This window comes from Zonotrichia albicollis, chromosome 19, assembly GCF_047830755.1.
Source record: "Zonotrichia albicollis isolate bZonAlb1 chromosome 19, bZonAlb1.hap1, whole genome shotgun sequence".
Classification (NCBI taxonomy): domain Eukaryota; kingdom Metazoa; phylum Chordata; class Aves; order Passeriformes; family Passerellidae; genus Zonotrichia; species Zonotrichia albicollis.
The window spans coordinates 10093251-10114367 of record NC_133837.1 but is presented as its reverse complement, the minus strand read 5'-3'; the positions used below and the strand labels follow the sequence as shown (position 1 = coordinate 10114367).

Genomic DNA, 21117 nt, shown 5'->3' with positions numbered 1-21117 from the left:
TATTCCTTAAGCTAACTTTTAAAAAGTAAGATGTAGAGAATTCCATGTATGAAAACAGAGTTCCTTTGCAAATTCGACTTGTGAGAAGGAAAAAATATCCCAAACATGTTTCAGCTTAGTCCTCCAAGTTGTACCAGTTCTCTTTCAAATGTCACCATAATTTACATTCAGATGCCACATCTTTAATAACTCTTTTATTATCCTAATAGTCAGTCTTCAGTCCAGAGACCGAATAGGCACAGGAGGACAAGTTGTGGATTGCAGTCGCTTGTTTGATAACGATTTACCAGATGGGTAAGCTGACATCCCTGTGATGTAAACACAAATCCAGCTCATGCAACAGACTTCTGTGATAGGAGAATTCAGTGTGCAAATAAATTGTTTTAAATGTTGCACTCAGAGTTCTGCAGCTCTGCATTCAGAACAGGAGCTGAGCCAGCTGGGGAACACAGAGCAGTTGATAGTTTGGATGTTGTCTTATCTCCACTTGGTAAAGAGGAGGTGACATATGTAAAGAAATGCTTTGAAAAATAACTTGTCCAAGAAAACACATATTTCAGATTAAATCACAGCCAGCAAAGTGCCTTATGCATGCAGTAGTTTTGTAGCAAGGAAGTGACCACACTGCCTGGCTGCCCTTCTGCAGAGGTGAAGATCCACTGTGATAAACACGGATCACTTCTTCTTCAGGCACCTCTTAGGGAAGAAAACGTGACTGGGAAAGGTAATGCAGCCCAAGTTCTTGCTGTATTTACCTTCCAAAAGTAGGGTTTAGGATTCTTGTTTGTCCCTGTGAGAGTCAATGACATCATTATCACCTAGAACAGTTTTGCAAACACAGGAAAATACTCTGGTTTAGGTTCTGGTGCTGTCAGCAACTTCTTCAGAGCAAACACAGACTTTCTGAATGTGATTCTTGGCAGGTAAAGACAGGAGAAAATAAGTTTTCAGAGGATGAATTTTGAAATGCAAATCATCATCCTGGTCTGTAACAGCATTCTTTTGTTAATTTGGAGTCAAGATAAGTCAAAAACATTTCTGAAAATGCTTCTAAATTTTCACTTCCGAATGTTCCTTGCATAAATATTGCTCACTTAATTGTGTAACTGCAAAGTTTGCTGTACAGCCTCGTGTGTTTCAGTGTGCAAATTTAGTGATAATTCAAAAGTCAAATTATTTGAAGCTGACTTTTTAATGAAAGCAAGAAGTGCATGAAGATGCTATGAAAGCATTTGTTGGAGTCAGTGGTCAAAAGAAGTTAAATGCATTATTAAACATGTTTCCAAGAAGTTCCTTTATGTGGGTATTTGGATTTAATTAGAATTCAAGTCATTATTGAATATGAAGGTGTGATACTGTTAATGATGTGCCTGCTTCCAAGGGAAGAATATGTTCAACCATTTCAGAGTTGAACTTTCTGTTGTTTCCTGTCACCTCACTCAGCTAACGTGATTCATAGCAGTGTAAGTCTTCCTGAGCTGGGCATTTCTGTTGGAAACATTTTGTGCCCTGGTTTCCTGGAAATGCCCCTCAGTGCCTTTGTGTGCCCTGTGCCCTGCAGGTGGGAGGAGCGCAGGACTGCTTCTGGAAGGATCCAGTATTTAAACCACATCACGAGGACAACGCAGTGGGAGCGACCCACACGGTGAGGAGCTCCTGGGATGCTGTGGGAGGATGAGTTTGGTTATTGAGCAGTTCCAAGGGGCTCTCACAGGGGGATTGGGTTGCTCATTCCTCTGCTCAGTCACTCTGCACAAGCTGAATGCTTTCCTTCTTCAGCATCCTTCTCCTTCAGTCTGCCTAATGTTTAACTCAGAAGATCATTCTGACTGCTTTTATCTCTGCCCTAGTTGTAATATCTTTCTTGCAGAGATGCTGTGATAGAGCTCTATAAATACGGATATTACATTTTGCAGACATCTTAAGGGGTGAAGAAGTGAGACCATGAGTAGCTGTCAGACCCTGTTCTGTGACCATGCAACCCAGAACAGTTACAGCTGATGGCTGCAGAGTGTGTTTGTAAATCATTGTGATCACTTTTTCTGATCACTGTAAACATGTGTTGTGAAACTGTTCCTCAAGCCACTTTTGCTGTTGCCTGTGCTGCAGGCAGTGTCATTGCATTTTTATCAGAATCCTCTGCAGATTGTCTGTGCCTGCAGATGTTCTCTTCCATTCTCAATATCATTCTGGTCTCTGCATGGATATATTTGATTTTAAATAATCTGGACTGTTAACACTGTCAGCTCTGATACATGTTTGCAGTTTTGGATTGAAAGGACTGAGCAGTTCTTTGTTTTCCTATTTCTGGTATATTGTATATTCTGGTATATTGAAATACCCATTCTAAGCTCCAGACACAGTAGAAAAACAAATGCAAAATGTATCATTTGTGTTGGGGATTTCTTGTGACCTTGTAAATCCCCCTTTAACCCATTGAAAGTCCTTTTGAAAGCAGCATTGAGATACAAAATCACACTGCTCTTGTGAGCAACTGCTTTTATTCTTGCTTAGCCCTTTTTCACCATCCTAGGCTAACAACATTCCATAAAAGTTAGAAGGAATAACAAGGCCTGATCACTTCCTCAGCCACATGAAGGCAAGGTGAGAAAGTTTGGAGGTTATCGGAACAAGACAACCCCCATGGCAGGGAGAAATGATGAGGAGGACTCCATCTTATCAGAAGGCTAATTACTATTTATCCATCTTATCAGAAGGCTAATTAATTACTTTATTATATTATTCTATACTGTATTACGCTATATTACATCTAAACTGAGTCTGCCAAGCACTCAACTCAAACTGCACAGAATCTCATGACTGTCAGCCCACAGTCCCCCCCACACACACCTGGATTCACCAGTGAATCAAAACACTCACACCAAAATCCAATTATCAATTCCCTTCAGGTAAACAATCTTCCATGATGCATTCCACTTGTGAACAACACAGGAGCAGTAAATGAGATAAGAATTGTTTTTTCTTTCTCTGAGAACGTGAAACCCAGAAATATTCTTGGGAAGAATTGTGCCTTGCTTTTTCTCTGTGAAGAGAAATGTCGTGACAGGAGGTGAGGAGCTTCCTGGTTCCTCTGGTGAGCGCACACCAGGAGCTTCCTGCTCCAGCTGAGGTGTCCCCAGAGCCCGGGGTGCAGCTGCTCCCCCACGGGTGTGCTGTGTGTCCCTCATGGCCACCACACTGAGCTTGTCCCTCTGTCCTCAGGCCAGCATCCGAGTACTTGAGCCCAGTGAGCACGGGCCTGGTTCCGCTGGTGAGCAAGGGACCTGCTCCAGTCAATGTGTCCTGCTGGCCAGGTCGCTGAGGTGTCCCCAGAGCCCATGGTATAGCTGCTCCCCACAGGTGACCCTCATGGCCACCACACTGAGGTTGTCCCTCTGTCCCCAGGCCAGCGTCTGAGTACTCAAGCCCGGTGAGCACGGGCCTGGTTCCGCTGGTGTGCGCGCACCAGGAGCTTCCTGCTCCAGTTGAGGTGTCCCCAGAGCCTGGGGTGCAGCTGCTCCCCACGGGTGTGCTGTGTGACCCTCATGGCCACCACACTGAGCTTGTCCCTCTGTCCTCAGGGCAGCATCCGAGTACTTGAGCCCAGTGATTCCGGGTCTGGTTCCTCTGGTGAGCAGGGACCTGCTCCAGTCGAGGTGTCCTGCTGGCCAGGTCGCTGAGGTGTCCCCAGAGCCCGGGGTGCAGCTGCTCCCCACAGGTGACCCTCATGGCCACCACACTGAGGTTGTCCCACTGTCCTCAGGCCAGTGTCTGAGTACTCAAGCCCAGTGAGCACGGGCCTGGTTCCGCTGGTGAGCAAGGGACCTGCTCCAGCTGAGGTGTCCCCAGAGCCCGGGGTGCAGCTGCTCCCCACAGGTGTGCTGTGTGTCCCTCATGGCCACCACACTGAGGTTGTCCCACTGTCCCCAGGCCAGCTTCGGAGTACTCGAGCCCGGGCAGGCCCCTGAGCTGCCTGGTGGATGAGAACACTCCCATCGGCGGCACCAACGGCGCCTCCTGCGGGCAGGCGGCGGATCCGCGGCTGGCCGAGAGGAGGGTGCGCTCGCAGAGGCACAGGAACTACATGAGCAGGACGCACCTGCACACCCCTCCCGACCTGCCGGAGGGATACGGTATGGAAATCACGGCGGGTCACTCGTGGGGCGCTCAAGAAATGGGATAATGGGTTGTGTCTTCTCATGTGGGAGGTATTTGCATTCCTTGGTTGAAGGAAATCGGTCTTTGTGAGTCTTCGTGCTGCGTTTTTTGTTCTTGTATGTATTAATTTGTCTTGATTTCACAGAGCAAAGGACAACTCAGCAAGGTCAGGTCTATTTTCTGCATACTCAAACTGGTGTCAGCACGTGGCACGATCCAAGAGTACCTAGGTAAGAAATGATGGAAGTACCCTTAATATTTCAAATCAAAATCACTAAAGCAGTGCTCTCCTCAAAGTTTTCTCTGGCTAATATTTCTGATTCTTGGCCCCTGGCTAATATTTCTGATTCTTGGCCTCTAATACATTATTTTAACATGTCATTCATCAAAATGAATTAGCTGTCTTCCCTAGTTCTTCAAGTTGGTATTGTAATGAAAAAATGGAAAACTAGGAAATAAATTACAGTAGTGTTTTGGAAACAGGAACAGTTCACTGATTCTAGATTTTGCATATGAATTAGAGCCAAGTCCAGATTTTAGTGCTCTGCAAAATAACGAAACAAACAGTAGAATCTGAACACTTCCAAAAGAAGTTCTATCAAGATACTTTGGTGAAAGCTGGGTTGAATTGGAACAGTCAAACTGCTTTTCCTGTTGCAATTATCTCAACACTTGGAAAAGAACAAATCCTAAGTATATTAAATTCCATGTCCTTATTTACACAATATCCATGTACATACTGCTCATGAAAATACATGTGACTATTGCTGATGTGTTTGAAAGGAAAGGATGATAGTGGAAATTATTAGTAGCTTCTGATTGTCCTTTAAATAACCAAGAAATCTTGTTGTAAATGATAATAAGTCCTCTTGTAAACACTTGCCTCCTAAAGTCCAGGAATGGTGGTGTGAGATTTGTATGGTTTGAAATTGGCAGGTTTGAAATTGAAATTTGTTACTATTTTTCTGTTGGAAGATTTGTACCTTGCTTTGATGCACTGCCTGCACAGCCGAGGCTGCAGCTGTGTAGGAAGTCAGTGACTTGTGTATTATGCAAAAACAGGCTCTAACAAAAATAATATGAAGATCTAATCCTTAAGTTTGGGGTGAGATAGTTCTGCGTGCAGTCTAACTCAGCACTGCCCTGAGGTGTGGCAGCACAAGCAGCAGGAGTGGCTCTGAGAACAAGAATTGTTTGCGTGAGGATAGAATTTATGTCATTTCTGAGGAATATTGGATTTTTGAGGCTAATAGCCACAGCCATGTAGCCAGCACAAGTAATCCCTGCAGTCCAGCAGCAGTGTGCTCGTGGGGAATAGCAGCAGCAGATCCATCCCAGAGCTTGTTTCCATGTTTCCATCAGTGGCTCCTCGAGTCTTTGCAATCCCTGCAGACTGCACCTTTTAAGGCATTCTGTCCCTTGGCTCTTTCCTCCCTCAGCTCCCATAATTTTGGGAGAGCTGAACACCTTTGGGAAGAGCTGCACTGGACAGTGTGAGGGGTCTGAGGTGTGAATTGCATCCATGAATAATCAGTGTGTATTTTTGGAGACCAGCGTTTGTTTTCAGTTTTCTCTGGAATGAATTTACACCTTCCTAATTTCAGCAGAATTTTTCTTGAGACCTATTGAGCCACCTCTGCATTGCTCAGGGCAGAGCTGAGTCATTGTTCATCTACTTGATTTGAATAGTTTGTTAGAGAGCTGTTTGCTTCCCACAGGCTCCTGGGGTTCTGGGGCAAAGCAGCCAGTGCCATGCACATCCCATGTGTAATTCTTCATGGAAAGTCTAACTCTTCAGAAATACAGTTTTGTTTTGTATGAGTTTCTAAAGTGTGATTCACATCTCCTTACGTGACTAATGTTGTTTTAAAAAATGTTTTCTGTCAGAATTGGTGCAGAACTGCAATTCCATTTTGACAAATATGGCAATGGTCTTTATTTTTGTTTGAAGCCTTTATTAATTTAACAGCTGAAGTTAGTTTGCAGAATGAGGGCTATTTGATAAGAATTTTTTCCCCACGGCATGTGTTCTGGGGTGTGTGTTTTTGCTGTGGTGGGCTCATACCTTGGGAGCAGAGATTCCAGCTGAACAGATCAGGTTTCTGAGACAATACATTTTCTCAGACTTCATGGAATTGTTCTGTTACATTTACGCTTGTTTGGCTCGGAGGCCAATTGCTGAGGTATTTTTCATTTTATATTTGTTTTCACAGGGATCTTAGCAACATCAATTGTGAAGAGCTTGGTCCACTGCCTCCTGGATGGGAGATCCGAAATACAGCGACGGGCAGGGTTTATTTTGTTGACCATAACAACAGAACGACGCAGTTCACGGACCCGCGGCTCTCTGCAAACCTGCACTTGGTGCTGAAGTGAGTCTGGAGCCTGCTGTGGGTCGGGATGTGCTCTGCCATTCCGGGAGCCTTTAAGGAGTAATTCTTTGACACATCCCCAATTTACCCTGTTTCACGGCAAAGATGAGCTTGAAAAAAGCCTGCAGGAGCATTTAGGCAGGAATGTGGCTGTTGTGATGCACAGGGGGAGGGAAGCAAGTGCTGTCTGCTGGCCCATAGATGGTTTTTTTCCTAACAGCAAGAGAGACACTTTGTTTCCTTTATACTTCATTCTATTTTCAGTTATGAAGAACTTGTTTTAAAATAAGTTGTGTGTGAGCCAGTGGTGTCAAATACTGATGTTAGGAAGGGGTGCACAAGTGCCCAGCTATTCTCCTGGAGTAAAGGAGAAATAACTCAGCTCCTGTCTTCAGTTTGAGTGTAGGACTAGTTGATATGTTCTCAAAATAAGGCCCCAATAATTTAACTCGGTTGTTTTACAAAAAGGATAAAATAGGAACCGCATTTTTTCTGCCTTCGTGTTTTGATATCATAATTTCATCTCACAGTTTTAAAAAGAGAAGGGGAGACTTAAAAGAATTCTGGCTCGTGTTTTATCCCCTAGGCACTCATTACACACTGGGGATTTTCTACTAAAAATGGAAACCAAAAAGCAAACAAATATTTCTTTTTTTCTCTCATTTTTTTTCTCTCAGACGGCTTGTACGAGGTACTTGGGGGTTTGGTTCTATTGTTTCTCCTGCTAATACCTTTTAATACTCTTGGGAAACACCTGTGAAGTATTGAGTAGGTGTTAAGTGGAAGAAACAATGAAGAGTTGGTTGGATGGAAAGCCAGGCAGGCCTGGGTGAGGAGTCAGTCGGAGGAATAGTCCTGAGAGGAAGTGAATCATTGGGAAGAAAAGCTGAAGGAAAGAATAATGGGAACAAGCAGGAAAAGACAAAGCTGAGGAATGGAAAGTCCTATCCAGGAGACAGCATGTCTTTTATGCATTACACAAAAGCTGTCTAGCCTCTCCCCAATATACACTTGAACTTCACACCCCAAGAGGGAGAGGAGCCTAAATACAGAAAATATGGTAGAGAAATCATTGGTTTAAATGTGCATGTTACAGGAGTTTAGTAAGCTGCCATCATCCAGACACTTTGGGTGCCTTTTTTTGATTTTTAAACAAATCACTACTCATTTTAGCTGGATTGAAATTGGTAATTTGAAAATAAAATGATCTTGAAAAATATCAGCAGTGAAGGAACATGTTCGTGTTTGAAACACAGAAAAGTTCCTAAAGTCAATTCAGATTCAGTTATTTTACTTCAAGAAAAACTTCAGACCCTCTCAGATACAGCAGTGCAATTCTGAAGCAGTACAAAGCTCAGTGAACTGGGTGCATTTGACAAGCTGGCCTCCTCAGGTGGGTTTGTTTTGAAATGGCAGAAGGGGCACAGTAGCCAGTTCTGGATTGTGGAGGGCAGATAACAGAGCTACCTTTGTTAGCTGGAAAATCCAATTTGACTTTTAATTTCCAGAATCACAGAACCATTTAACATTTATTTGAACTAAGAGTTCTCCTGCAGTGTGCTGAAGTTCCTCATTTGTCCATCTGTCTTTCATTAGGAAAGGATTTCAGAAACTCACCCAACAGTGTCATCAGCAAAGTCTGCTGCCTGATAAATCATTTTTGGTGTTTATTCTGTTATTACACCAAACAGGATGTGTGAAAGTTTCCCCTGCCTTGAGCCCACCTCCTTATTTGTTCTTCAAAACACAAAAAACAAAAAAAAAAAAAAAGGAGTTTGCCTTCGGCCTGTCATTTTGTAAATTATCTGAGAAATAAGTTTAGACTTCATGTGGGATGGGTGTGATAGAGTTATAGGTTCAAATGAGAAAGAGTTCACTCTCAGTGATACTTTTTCTATTGCTCTGAGTAAAACCATTTGTTCTTCCATTTATGACATTGTAAGTTATGAAAATAATCAGACTTGTTACCCAATTTTGTTTTAAAAGATTGACCAAGAGTTTGTGATAATTTTGATAAGTTATGGCACCTGAAAAGTATTTAATTGTATCCTTAAAGCACTGTATGGCATCAAGCATGGTCACTCAGCTGTGAAAACAAACTGAGAAATGAAATTTAATGACCTCAAACACTGCAGGTTCTTTAGCTAATACTGCACTGATCATTTTTAGTCAAATCTGGAAGATGGCATTTTATTTTTCTCCTCCTACTACTTTCTTATTTTGGGAAGCACTGTGTGGAGAAAAGTAATGATTTCATTTGATGCTAAAATCATGCTTTTTTCAGAGACTACATTTCCTTTAAGAATGGCCCTGTCTAGCTCTGTGCTTTGGGGAACTTTGACTTTTTACCCTTAAACGTGGTATGGAGGGGTGCTCACTTTATAAATATGGCCTTCTCTGGTAGTCCTATACAAGGAATATTTTCATTTAGTCCTCCTTATGGAATTAGAAATTCGAGACGCTAGAATAAGGATTTAGCTTTAATACTGTATGAAGTAAATACAGTTTAAATGAGATTCATATTTAAAACTAATCACAAGTGAAAGTTACCATGCACATGGCACAAATGACATAGAGCCAGTGTGTGTCTAAATTATTACAATGATTTGTATTTTTTTGGGTGTCCCTGTAGAAAAGTCTGCAGGTGAATTTTGATTGGCCAGGAGAGTTTTCTACTAGGCCTTATCTCAAAACAGACATTGAAATGTAAATTTCATTGACATTATAAAATACATTACAATTATTAGTTTATGATAAATTTATTAGAAATTGAAATTATAAATTTCATGTATGAAATGAAATTATAAATACATTACAACAGTGTTTGGTTCCATCTATTTTTTTTTTGTTCTTTGATATTTTAAAAAAACTAGCTTTCCAGTGGAAAACATTCTAAATTGTAATGTTTCTTATTTATCCAGTAAATGTAGGGTATTCTCATGTACTCCACTGTGAGATGATATTCTTAGGCTTTAAAAATACAGTTTTTATCCTGTGTTGCTTGGGCATGCCGTACTAAAAAGCTATAAAAATATCCACTCACTGTGTACAAGAAACAACCCAGAGAGAACATCTCTGCAACACGATCCATTTACTTTTCCTAGTAAGAAGTCAGATTTACCAAATCTCTCGGAATTGCTAGTAAAAATCCTTGTTTATCTGTGCCAATTAGTTCCATGTGAACTCCCACATTCCTGTGGTCCAGACTCGGCCAGGTACAAGGGACAAGGTCCTTGCCAAGCTGCCAGTACAAACATCTTTTTGTCAGCTTGCTCTTTTCCAGACAAGCCATTTAAAACAGACTATGGTATTGACTGGAGATTAGAGGCAGAGTGTTTGGCAGATCCCTGAATTTTAAAATGGAGGAAGGGAAAACACGCAAAGGAAATATGGAAACGGTCTCTGAGAAATTCAGTGTCAGCAGCTCAGTAGTGAAATTGTATGGATAATACCTTATTGTATGTGCTGTAACCTTTTGCATACTTTGTAGAGTAGCACTAATAGAAATAACAAGCCCTAAAAACACCTGATAGTTGCCAAGAAAGACAGAGCCATGTGTCTTTAGTCAGGATAAAATCGCTCTGAATTGATTCTTTACTTGCCGCAGACGTTTTCAGCGTAATCACAGCAATAATCCCAATAAATGGGCGGCAGTGTAGGTGCAGTGGCTGCAGGGGCGCATGGCGGTGTCTGAGGCCGCTGTGTGTGTGTGTGTGTGTTGCAGCCGGCAGAACCAGCTCAAGGACCAGCAGCAGCAGCAGCAGCAGCAGCCGGGGCTGTCCCTGTGCCAGCTCCCGGACGAGGCCGAGTGCCTGACGGTGCCGCGCTACAAGCGGGACCTGGTGCAGAAGCTGAAGATCCTGAGGCAGGAGCTGTCCCAGCAGCAGCCCCAGGCTGGCCACTGTCGGATCGAGGTCTCCAGGGAGGAGATTTTTGAGGTAACTCGAGATTTTCACCTGTTTCTTAATGGGGGGGTGCGCAGGGGCGTGAACGGCCCTGGAATCCGGCTATCTGGTGAGGGGCGAAGGCCAGGGCCCCTGCGCATCAGAAAACAGCCCCCCTCGGCGTCTTGGCCTCGGGCGGAGCTGGGGGATAGCTCGGAGCAGCGCGGTGAGAGACGAATTAGGAGGCAACCACTTGCTGGGGGTAAACTGTCGGTTTATTACAGGAGAACCAACAAGGAGGGGAAACACCCAGCAAATGGCCCCGAACAAGGGGCAGGAGAGGGTTTTAAGGGAAAAGGGGGGAAGAAGGCAGGGAAACCCGGCTATCCAATAGAAATACCTATTTGGAGGTACGAAACATAACTGATATACTAAAGTAACCAACTGTTATAAATCATAGGAGGGGCTCCGGGGCTACAGCCAACTATACCTCCCAGAGAAAAGAAAATTCTCGAAACCTGGGAGGAGAAAAAGAGTGATTGACTGACCCCAAGGAGGAAACAACTTTCACTTTATAAGAGAAACCAAGGAGGAGCAGTTTCATTTCCATAGCAACCTAACTGGCAGGGTAGCAGCAGGAAGTAATACAGAAAATGGGGGGAGCAAACTAACGAACTTAAGAACACACCACAGCAGGGGGGTTGTTTGTAGCTGTGTAAAGGAGTTGTTCACTTAGGTGGAACCTCGGGGGCTGCAGTTGGAACTGGGATTGTACCGTGGTGAGGAGGAGCCGTTCCAGGGGGATGCCAGCACTGACATGTAATTGATGTAGATGTCTCTACCTAAATCAAGGAAAACTTTCTCTGTGACTGGAGATGTGCAGCCCATGTCAGGGACTGGGGAAGGGTTCTGAGCACTTCATGTGTCTTACAGTCCAGTCTCACTCCTTCCATGTATTTGAGAAGCTGATGAGTGTTTTAGAGGGGATGTTAAAAATTCAGCTCTTAGTGATCTTTGATACAGTGTCACTTAAGTAAAACTACTACTGAAAAGGATTCCTCTTCAGAGTTTGGATTTCTTATCATTGATCTGAATTCTCTCTCCACAATCAGATCAGTTTTACACCTGTCTGGGCTTCTGAATGGCCAGAGATGCCCACAGTGGGGTCTCTGCATTCTGTTTGGGAATTCAGCATTCTGATTCAGCAGAATCATTATATTGACTTGACTAAACACATTTATAATTCATTGGCCTTTTCTGGAGAACAGTTTGTCCTTTTGAGGACTTTCACCCATCCCACCCATCCCTGTTGCATTTTTACCCCACCCACAAACTTGATCTCTCCCCACTGTGTTGTCACAATTTTTCCCAGCCAAGAAAGATTTGTGTTGGTCTTCCCTATGGAGAGTCAGATCACTTTGTCAGCAACTGAAAGAAGGGAGGGAGGGCTGCAGAATTATGATGTTCTTGTTCAGTCTGGTGTGTTGGGTCCCCACACACCCACCTGCCTCCTCTGTCCTGCAGAGGCAGAGCTTGGGCTGATACTGGACATAACTAAGAACCAGACTTTTCTTTTTTCTCTAATTCCTTTGCATTTGTTCTCCCTTTCATCTTGCTTTCTGTGTTTCCTTGGTGAACACTTATTGACAGAGGAATAATCCTGTGGATTTACTGGGATGGCATTGCTGATTCCATTCTTGAGGAGCTTCTTGGAGGCTGGCAATGTGTTTTATCCAGAGTACAAGCTCCACTCTTGGCTTTTCAGGCTGCAAAAACCAGGAGCCCTTATGGAAAACAAAAGGAGTTAACTTATAAAAAAATTGTATCAGTAATGTGAGAATGTGGGACAATGTTCTGATCACTGCTCACCCCTGGAAATTTAATGGGAAGTGGTTCTTCTCAGCTTCTCATCAGTTAATTTGACAAGTGTTGTCACATTTGGAGAAAATGAAGAAACAATCTGTGATTTGAGAAACTGATGAAGATCAGGAAAATAATGTCCCCTTTAAGAGTGTTCCCCTTGGACTCGAGTCTGAAACTCCCTTCACTTCCAATAGCCAGCAGCAGCTTTTACTCTGTAAGCAGCAGTTAATAAAAGGAAGTGTTGTGTGTTTGCAGGAATCCTACAGGCAAGTCATGAAGATGAGGCCAAAGGACCTGTGGAAACGATTGATGATAAAATTCCGTGGGGAGGAGGGCCTTGATTATGGAGGTGTGGCCAGGTAAACAGTGGCTCCTCTGTCCTTCCCCTGGGCTTTGAATCCTCAACCAGCCCAGCTTCTTTTGTATTATTCTCATTTATTTTTATTTCTGTAACAGATTAAATGTCAGAAGAACATATGGCTCTAGGTAGCATTGTAAAAGAAAAAATGCTTCAAAAAAAAGAACTAATTTATTGAAAATAAAATGCAAATTACTCATCATGTCAAATATCTGTCATATGTGAGAGGTTTTGGTATCTATAGAAATTAACATATTTTTCTTTGGTTAGTGAAGTTTGGGTATCTGAGAATATATACCACTAAATACTTGTCTTTATGCACAATTTTAACAAAAAAATATCCCTTATTGCAAACTGTCACTGCTGTTTGAAGCAAAATGTTGCCACCAGCAGTTGGTGGGCAGCTTCAGTCTGTCAATAGTCTAAGGTTACTTTTCCCTTATAAAAAATGACATTCCCAATTGTCAGACCGTTATTTACTGATTTGTGAACACATAATTAAAACTTGAGCTAAATATATCCATTACCTTAAAGATGATTTATATCAAAAGCTTTGATTCCAACATCTTTCTATTCAAGTGAATACATAATGTCTTGTCTTAGTGTGTAATGGATGTAGGAGAATCACAGTCAGAAACTCTCCTGGACATGAGTAACCTGAAGGAAAATCTTGGACAGCTGTCAGGTGTTGTGTGGTTACTGAGCTAACAAAAATAATTCTGATTTCAGCCATATCTCAGCATGTTCAGAGATAACTTCCTTCACATTTATGTTTAATAGTAAGATTTAAAAAAATCAGACTTTTGGAATGATTCTCAGTGTCAGAATGCATTTGTCTCTAGAGTTGCAATAGAAGCTTTTGTTTTCCAGGGAGTGGCTGTACCTGCTGTCCCATGAGATGCTGAATCCTTACTATGGGCTCTTCCAGTACTCGCGGGATGACATTTACACGCTGCAGATCAACCCCGACTCCGCCGTCAACCCGGTAGGGCTGAGAAACCAAACACTCACCTGGGCAGGGCTCAGCACTCAGGAGCCAAATTCTTACCATTGCCACTGCTGGACTCTGAATTTGTACAATTATATGATGGTTTCTTTTTTGCACTGATCAAGCTTCGCAAATGTGTTCTTAATTTTCTGTCAGATGTCAATTTATGATTCCTTCGGGAGAAATTCAGTTTGATTGTTACTTGTAAGACTCCTGGACTGGAAGTGAAATGCTCAGTGGTGCCATGAAACAAAACAAAACCTCTGCACATGGTTTGGGCTTGGGGTTTTCTTCTTTTCTGGGTGTTGAAATTTTGTCTGGTGCTCAGCAGTGGGGGAGTCACTCAGCAGCGTGGCCTTGTCTCTGCTCTGTTCCAGGAACACTTGTCCTATTTCCACTTTGTGGGCAGGATCATGGGGATGGCTGTGTTCCACGGGCACTACATTGACGGCGGCTTCACGTTGCCTTTCTACAAGCAGCTGCTTGGGAAGCCAATTACTCTGGATGACATGGAATTGGTGGACCCTGATCTCCATAACAGCTTAGTCTGGATACTGTATGTGCTCTGTAGGGTGCCTCAGGATGTTAGAATGCTGTCTCTGTTATGTGATAATGGTCCTAAATCCTGGAAATGAGGTGTATTTTGATCTCCTCCTCAGGCAGATTTAAGAACTATCTCTCACACAATTCAGCTTCTTTAAGGCTAAAAATGCTCAAGCTACTCAGATTTTAGGGGGGAGGAGTGTGGAGTTAATATGAATTTATTAATTTTACCTATTATTAACAGTGACAGGTTATTAAAATACAATAGTGAAACTTTTAAAATATAATAGTGAAACTTTGATAAAGGTTTTTAAATGTAACATAGGAAAATTGTATGTTCACCTTCTACATCCAGGCATGACTTCGAAACGCCATTGAGAAATGAAATTGTGCTTCTGTCAGATAGAACATGGCTGTAATATATTTGCAGAATGTGTTTTCCCTCAGTCATTTGCTGCTTTCTTTGCCCCAGTGAGAACGACATCACCGGGGTCCTGGACCACACGTTCTGTGTGGAGCACAACGCCTACGGGGAGATCATCCAGCACGAGCTGAAACCCAACGGCAAAAGCATCCCCGTGACCGAGGAGAACAAAAAGGAATATGTCAGGTACATCAGCAGCTTTTCCCAGGCTCTTTTTCGATTTTCTGCAGTGGGGAGGAGCTGTTAATGAAGGCCATTACTGATACAGTCTCCTCTGCCTGACAAAAGTGCAACTCTTAATTAGTTTATCTTGGTAGTAGAAGAGTTCTTGCTTAAAATTGTGAGAAGTGATATTGGAATGCTGGATTTACTTCAACAATTACACTGTTAAAGTGCTTGTCAGTGTTGTGCTGTGGGGTTGTGCAGGGCTCTGCTGTAATCCTGTCAGTGGGGCTGTGGTTTGGGGCTGGATAAACGGAATTGCAGCTCTATTGTATTTGAGTACATCCTCCACAAACCCAATTTGCACTTGCTCACAGGCTTTATGTGAACTGGCGGTTTTTACGAGGAATTGAAGCTCAGTTTCTGGCGCTCCAGAAGGGATTTAATGAAGTAATCCCACAACATCTGCTGAAGACATTCGATGAGAAGGAGCTGGAGGTCAGTGCAGCAGCGTTGTGCTGTGTCCGGTTTTCGGCTGTTTGAGGGGCCTGGAAAGGCCCGGGGTGGCCTTGGGGCAGCCCGCGTATCAAAGGACGAGAAGAGGCTTCAGTTCTTCTTTCGGTCTTTATGTTTATTAATTGTTTATCTAAAAGATTTTCTTTCGGCCCGACAGAGCTCTGCTCAGCAGCCAGCCATGAGCACACTCTCCTCCCTCGGGGAGGTCACCTATCTTTATACCCATGGTTACGTGTACAATATTTATCATTTTTCCCCAATCCTTTTTATTTTTATTGTCCGGTGCACTTTCAGTAACGACCAATCCCAAAGTGCCACCATCATCACAGAAGATGGAGGAGAAGAAGAAGAAGAAGGACAGGACACGCCCCAATTCCCCCATCTTACTTCTCTAAACCCCCTGTACAGAAATCCTAAACCCTGTGTTTCCCTCTCTAATTAGCTAATCCCTTCACCATTCACCCCGGTGAAACCCTCCTATCCTCATACAGGTGTCGTCTCCCGTGTAGGATCAAAGTCCAGCCACCAGACACTTCTGGAACATTCCAGGACTCCCGAGCCCCCCAAGGGTGCTCTCGGTGACACCTCAGTCCTGAGGTGCTGAGATCCCACAGTGCTGAGGCTCCCAGAGCTGCGGGAACGCGGGGCTGTCCTGGTGTGCCCTCACCTGGGATGGGGCAGAGCAGCTCAGGGGACCGTGGCTCTGTGTGTGCCTCCCGTGAGAGCTGTGGCCGTGTCCTGGAGCTGACAGCTCACAGCAACTGCACAGCTCCCCTGCAGCTCAAACCCTCTGAGCCTGCTGAGGACCTGCAGTGACCTCGGGCTGTTCACTGCTCCATCAGAGTCCTGGTGCAGAGTTCTCCTCATGTGAAACTCAATGCTGCCAGCAGAACAGGCTGTGAGCCCTCAGTGCACGGCCCTGAATGGTGTCAGGCACTGGGGTTTGCAGAGCTCAGTTTTGCCAAACTCCATTGGTCCTGTAAATCCAGCAGAAGGAAGGGTTCTGTCACAAATAAGCGTGCTACAGAGTGTCAGGATCAGCATCCCAACAATATTCTCTGAAGGCAAATCCACAGATCCCAAGCTTGTTTTAAACTGAAATGGAATTGCAGTCTGTGGAGTTGAGGGGTTTGCCATGTAAAATGGCCACAGGTAAATTATTCACATGTGCTTGTGATCCCTGGGCTGGAACGTGATGATTGCTCCTCATTTATCCCAAATATTCCCACTCCCAGCAGTGAGGCAGCCATGCTGCTAACCCTGAACCATTTTGCAGGTGTAGAATAAGAAAGGGGAAGGTCCAGTGTTCTTAATCATAAACATGTCTTCAGAATTATGATCACATCCTGCCTGAACTGAACCCAATCCATTGTGGATCTCCCTTCAGTGTCAGTGTCAGCTCTGTCCTTTGGGTGGTGTCACAGGAACAAGGTTCCTTCTGGGGCTCCAGAGCTGGACCTGCCAATCTGCACCCTGGGCCATGTTCCTAAAGAAATACTGAGATCAAATGGGAATTATTCCTGCACTGTCATACAGGGCTACAGTCTGTGCTTCTGTTTAACTGACTGGTCAAGGCCCTCTTGTTTGGGTTCTTTTTAATTTGAATTGAGACCATTTGAAAAATGGTTTGTGTACAGAGGTAAAATTAAAAAAAACAAGAAATGTATATTTCTGCATTGCTTAAGATGAGGGAGAAGTTATAAGCCTTTGGTACAAAATCTGTCCATTTTTCACTCTCATTTCTTCATAATTTGGCTCCAAACCAAGTGATGAAATAATATAATAAATCTATTTTAAATGTACAGCTCATCATTTGCGGACTGGGAAAAATCGATGTGAACGACTGGAAGGCAAACACGAGGTTAAAACACTGCACCCCCGACAGCAACATCGTCAAGTGGTTCTGGAAGGCCGTGGAGCTCTTCGACGAGGAGAGGAGGGCGCGGCTGCTGCAGTTCGTGACCGGCTCCTCGCGGGTGCCCCTGCAGGGCTTCAAGGCACTGCAAGGTAACGCCGGGAGCGGCCGAGGTGGGGCCGCGGCTGCCCTGGGCCCTCTGCAGAGCCATTTTCGTGTCTGATTGCAATCAGTGGCTCTTCTCTGTGTGCTTGTGTGCTACCTTCTTAAGCAGGTGCAAATGGCTCTTTTATTTCTTCACTCCCTTCTCTGGCAGGAGGTTCTGATCAGCTCAGATCTCAGAGGGGTTCCAGAATCCAGGGTTTTAATTCCTACTTCTACAAGCCCTCATCAGTTGTACAGCTCTTTTAGACTGAAATGCAGTAACACAACTCAAGCTCAGGCTCTTGTTTAACAGCAGAGTCCCCATGAGAAGCACTGACCCTCTGAATTGTATTTTGAATGGCTGCTCAGAGCAGGATTCCAGTTTTGCTCAGGTTGGGACATTTGCAGCCTCTTCTGTCCTTTGTGGCATCTTCAGTGCAGACCAAGTCTAAGCAATGGCTGTGCTGCAGTCTTTTCTCTTTAGCAGAGACATTAAAGGAATTTCTAGTAGTCAGATTAATTTAATAAAATTATAAGGAATTGACATTGTGACACTGTGGGATTTCAGTGGAATTGGCCACTCTTCAAGACTGGTTATAAAACAGGGACAGGTACAGTTTTGTTCTATAGGAGGGGTGAGATAAGAGAAATTAAAAACTTGTTGGGTTTATGCAGTACACTGAGTGAAAAAGCTGATTTATTCTTCCTTATCAGTGTTTTTTTCCTTACCTTTCCTTTAAATAACTGCAGGGCTGTCTGGGTGGGCAAGGAGGGGTCTGTCCCACAACCACTGGGACTTGGCAGTTTTTTCCTGCCTGTTTATGATTTCATCTTCCTTGGTGCAGAGCTTTTTTTTGTGTTTAGTTGCTCTCTTCTTGTTGGAGTGCACCAAAGATGTTTCATGTTATTCCTCTGGGTTTTCAGGTGCTGCAGGCCCACGACTCTTCACAATACACCAGATCGATGCCAGCACTAATAATTTGCCTAAAGCTCATACCTGGTAAGGCTTTCTCAGTTCTCTCTTGTGATCTGTAGCTTGAAGACCAATCTGCTGTCAGAGCATTTGGAGCAGTCTCACTTCTTTTGTCTTTTGTGACACAATCAAAGCTGTCCCTTAGAGGTGTGAAATCTGGAGGTGGCTTTTGTTTCATGGAGCTGGGGGGCCTCATTCTTTACTCGAGCCCTGCTGGCAGCATGTGCAGCTCGGTGAGGTGGGGCAGAGCTGAACCCTCTGTGCTTGTGCTTCCCCCCAGCTTCAACAGGATCGACATTCCTGCCTACGAGAGCTACGAGAAGCTCTACGAGAAGCTGCTCACGGCCATCGAGGAGACCTGTGGCTTTGCTGTGGAATGACCCTGCCAGCCTCTCCCACACTCTATTTATACTCCTGTCAGCCAGAAAGCCCTTCCTTCCCTCAGCCAAGACTCAAGAAATGCTTGAAATACAGGAAACTTTCCCTTTTCTACACTAGGACATTGGGAGGGAAAGGACAACTTTTGGATTTTTTTTTTTTTTTAATTTTTAAAGTTTTTTATTTCAAGAAAATAGGTTCTGTGGTTCCTGCCATAGGATCATTCAGCTGCTATTAAAAACTAATATCTTGAACATACAGAATGCTGACTTTTCCTACATTTCAACAGTTAAGCAGTATTCTATACTTAAAGACTACTACTATTTTTGTAAGAGGTAATCTATTATATTTGCCTACCTGATTTCTATTCTCAGATACCAAGACACAACTTCAGCAGTCGGTACAAGTCACGTTTCAGCCTGTTTTAAATGTATGATACTGAACAGCATCTATACCTGCTATTTTTGGAAAAAAAAATATTTTGGATTATTCTAACTTTGCATAAAATTGGCTGAAAGAATCATTAATCTTTTTAATGAAAGCCACTTACATGTTAACTGCATTTTCTTATAGTAAACCATGATATTCTGCAATGTAAATTCCAGGTAAATGTTGCCACAGGGGCTTTTTTTATATTTTTCAAGCAGGAATTCCGAATATGATGTTTTGGGGTCCTATTTATATCACTTGTCAGATTCCTCCAGCAGAATTTCTAGTGAGTGACACAGACTATTTGGTACAGTCCTTGTGTTTACACGTGGAATAACCTTTTCTTAATGAACAGTAGATATTTTGATTTTTTTTTTTAAACAGCATTTTTCTAACAAGTCTGTCAAGAGTACTTTTTGTTGCTTTTGACCTTAAATTGAAACACTGCATTTTTCAGCTGTTGGAGCACTGATGGGCTTTGCCAGCAGAAGCCTGTCAGCAGTTTGTTCCAGAATCCATCCTGTCCAGTCAACCAAAGTTTGTTTGAATGCAGCCAAATCATATTCTGTATTTGTTGATGCTAAAGATTTATCAGGTAAAACATGTTGTAATCTCTGTCCAGCTGCTCATGACACGTGGGTTTAAGTTACAGCTAAGGAAAAATGGTGTATTGACTGAAATATGTGTAATGTGCTTTGGAAATGAGGTTGTAAGAGCACATAATTTATTGATTGTAGGGATGGAAGTAAGTATATATATGATTTATAGCATGGGTTGATCTCTTCAAAGGGGAATAAAATGCACTACCAGTAGAGGGAACTGAACTTTGATGTTAGTTTGGAAATTCTCAGTTGAGATCTGTCTGATCTGCTCTTGGTGTGTGGATAAATCAGGCTGCTTCAGAGACAGTGCCCTTCTCCTCTCAGCCACGAGAATATTTGGAAGAAGTAGCAGTTTTTTTCCAATCAGTGTTGTGTTTTTGTAACTTAGGTTACAATTAATCATCAAATCTGCACTATTTTTTCACTGCCAATGAGAAGAAAGTCAGAGGTATTGAAAATGCTGAAGGGATGTGATGTAAGCAGCTGTTGATGTTTGCAGTGTCAGTCACAGTGAACCAGCCATTGACTGTCTGTTCTGTGCAGCTTAAACGAAATCCTGCTCTGCCACAGTGAGTAAACTACTCCTGGATGTTGTGTGTTGGAATAGTGGGCAAGGGACTGCTGTTCTAGAATTGTGGTGAGAATCTGGTGAGCCAAAGCCACACGTTGGTGTGATTATTTCTGTGGTACAGCTGCTGCTGGCAGCTTTGCTCCAAGGGACTTTGCTTCCCTTTCTGGGCTGGCTGCAGGATGAGGCTGCTTAGGGATGGAAACAGAAAGCCAGGAGACTTGCTGGGACAGCCAGGCTGGGAACACAGCAGAGCCTTTTCTTTGCATTTCTCCTTTCCCTTTCCCTTTCTTTTCTCTTTTTTCCCTTTTCCTTTCCCTTTTTCTTTCCCTTTTCCTTTCTTTTCAGTGGGCTCCTGCACTCCATGGAAGGGCAGCTGTTGGTGCCTCCCAGCACGTTCCTGCCCTGGCTTTGTCCCCAGCCCTGCCCAAGCTCTGAGGCTCAGTGGCTGCTGCAGGGCTCTCACAGACAGCTCCTTGTGTCATGGAACTGGTGTCAAATCACTGACACAAGTGATTTTTTAAAGGTTTGGTTTTCTGTTTTAGCCCCTGTGTTTGCCCAGCCTGTGGCCACAGCCTCCCTGGGCATGGACCACGGCAAATATGAAATTTGGTGGGTTTATTGAATGCATGGTTATGGTCACCTTGCTGTCACAAAAGCACCTTTGGGGAGGGAGGAGATGAGCTCTGCAGAACAGAGAGCTGAGATCAGCTGATAATTACATTCATTTTCACAGCAGCCTTAGCAGTACATCTGTTTTTCTACTAAACATTTTGGTATGGCATTGAGAATTTTTTTAACTGCTACAGATATTGTAAATTTAATATATTATAGGCAAAACTAGACAAATCTGCATTGAACTTTCCATAGCTGACAGATGAGGATGAATATACCAAGTAT

The 21117-nt window shown here is 43.5% G+C and overlaps 1 protein-coding gene across 1 annotated transcript in view; it reads left to right on the top strand.

Moving 5' to 3' along the window:
* The window catches only part of SMURF2 (SMAD specific E3 ubiquitin protein ligase 2), a 61512-nt gene extending 40946 nt beyond the window's left edge, over positions 1–20566 (top strand). The window contains exons 6-19 of the mRNA XM_074554898.1: positions 210–294; positions 1562–1645; positions 3931–4133; positions 4304–4388; positions 6372–6530; positions 10255–10468; positions 12533–12636; positions 13506–13620; positions 14001–14179; positions 14639–14776; positions 15130–15250; positions 17074–17275; positions 18192–18267; positions 18521–20566. Coding sequence (XP_074410999.1) covers positions 210–294; positions 1562–1645; positions 3931–4133; positions 4304–4388; positions 6372–6530; positions 10255–10468; positions 12533–12636; positions 13506–13620; positions 14001–14179; positions 14639–14776; positions 15130–15250; positions 17074–17275; positions 18192–18267; positions 18521–18620 — 1865 coding nt within the window. The 3' untranslated portion in view covers positions 18621–20566. The remainder of the gene's footprint in view (positions 1–209; positions 295–1561; positions 1646–3930; positions 4134–4303; positions 4389–6371; positions 6531–10254; positions 10469–12532; positions 12637–13505; positions 13621–14000; positions 14180–14638; positions 14777–15129; positions 15251–17073; positions 17276–18191; positions 18268–18520) is intronic.
* The last annotated feature ends 551 nt before the right edge of the window (positions 20567–21117 follow it).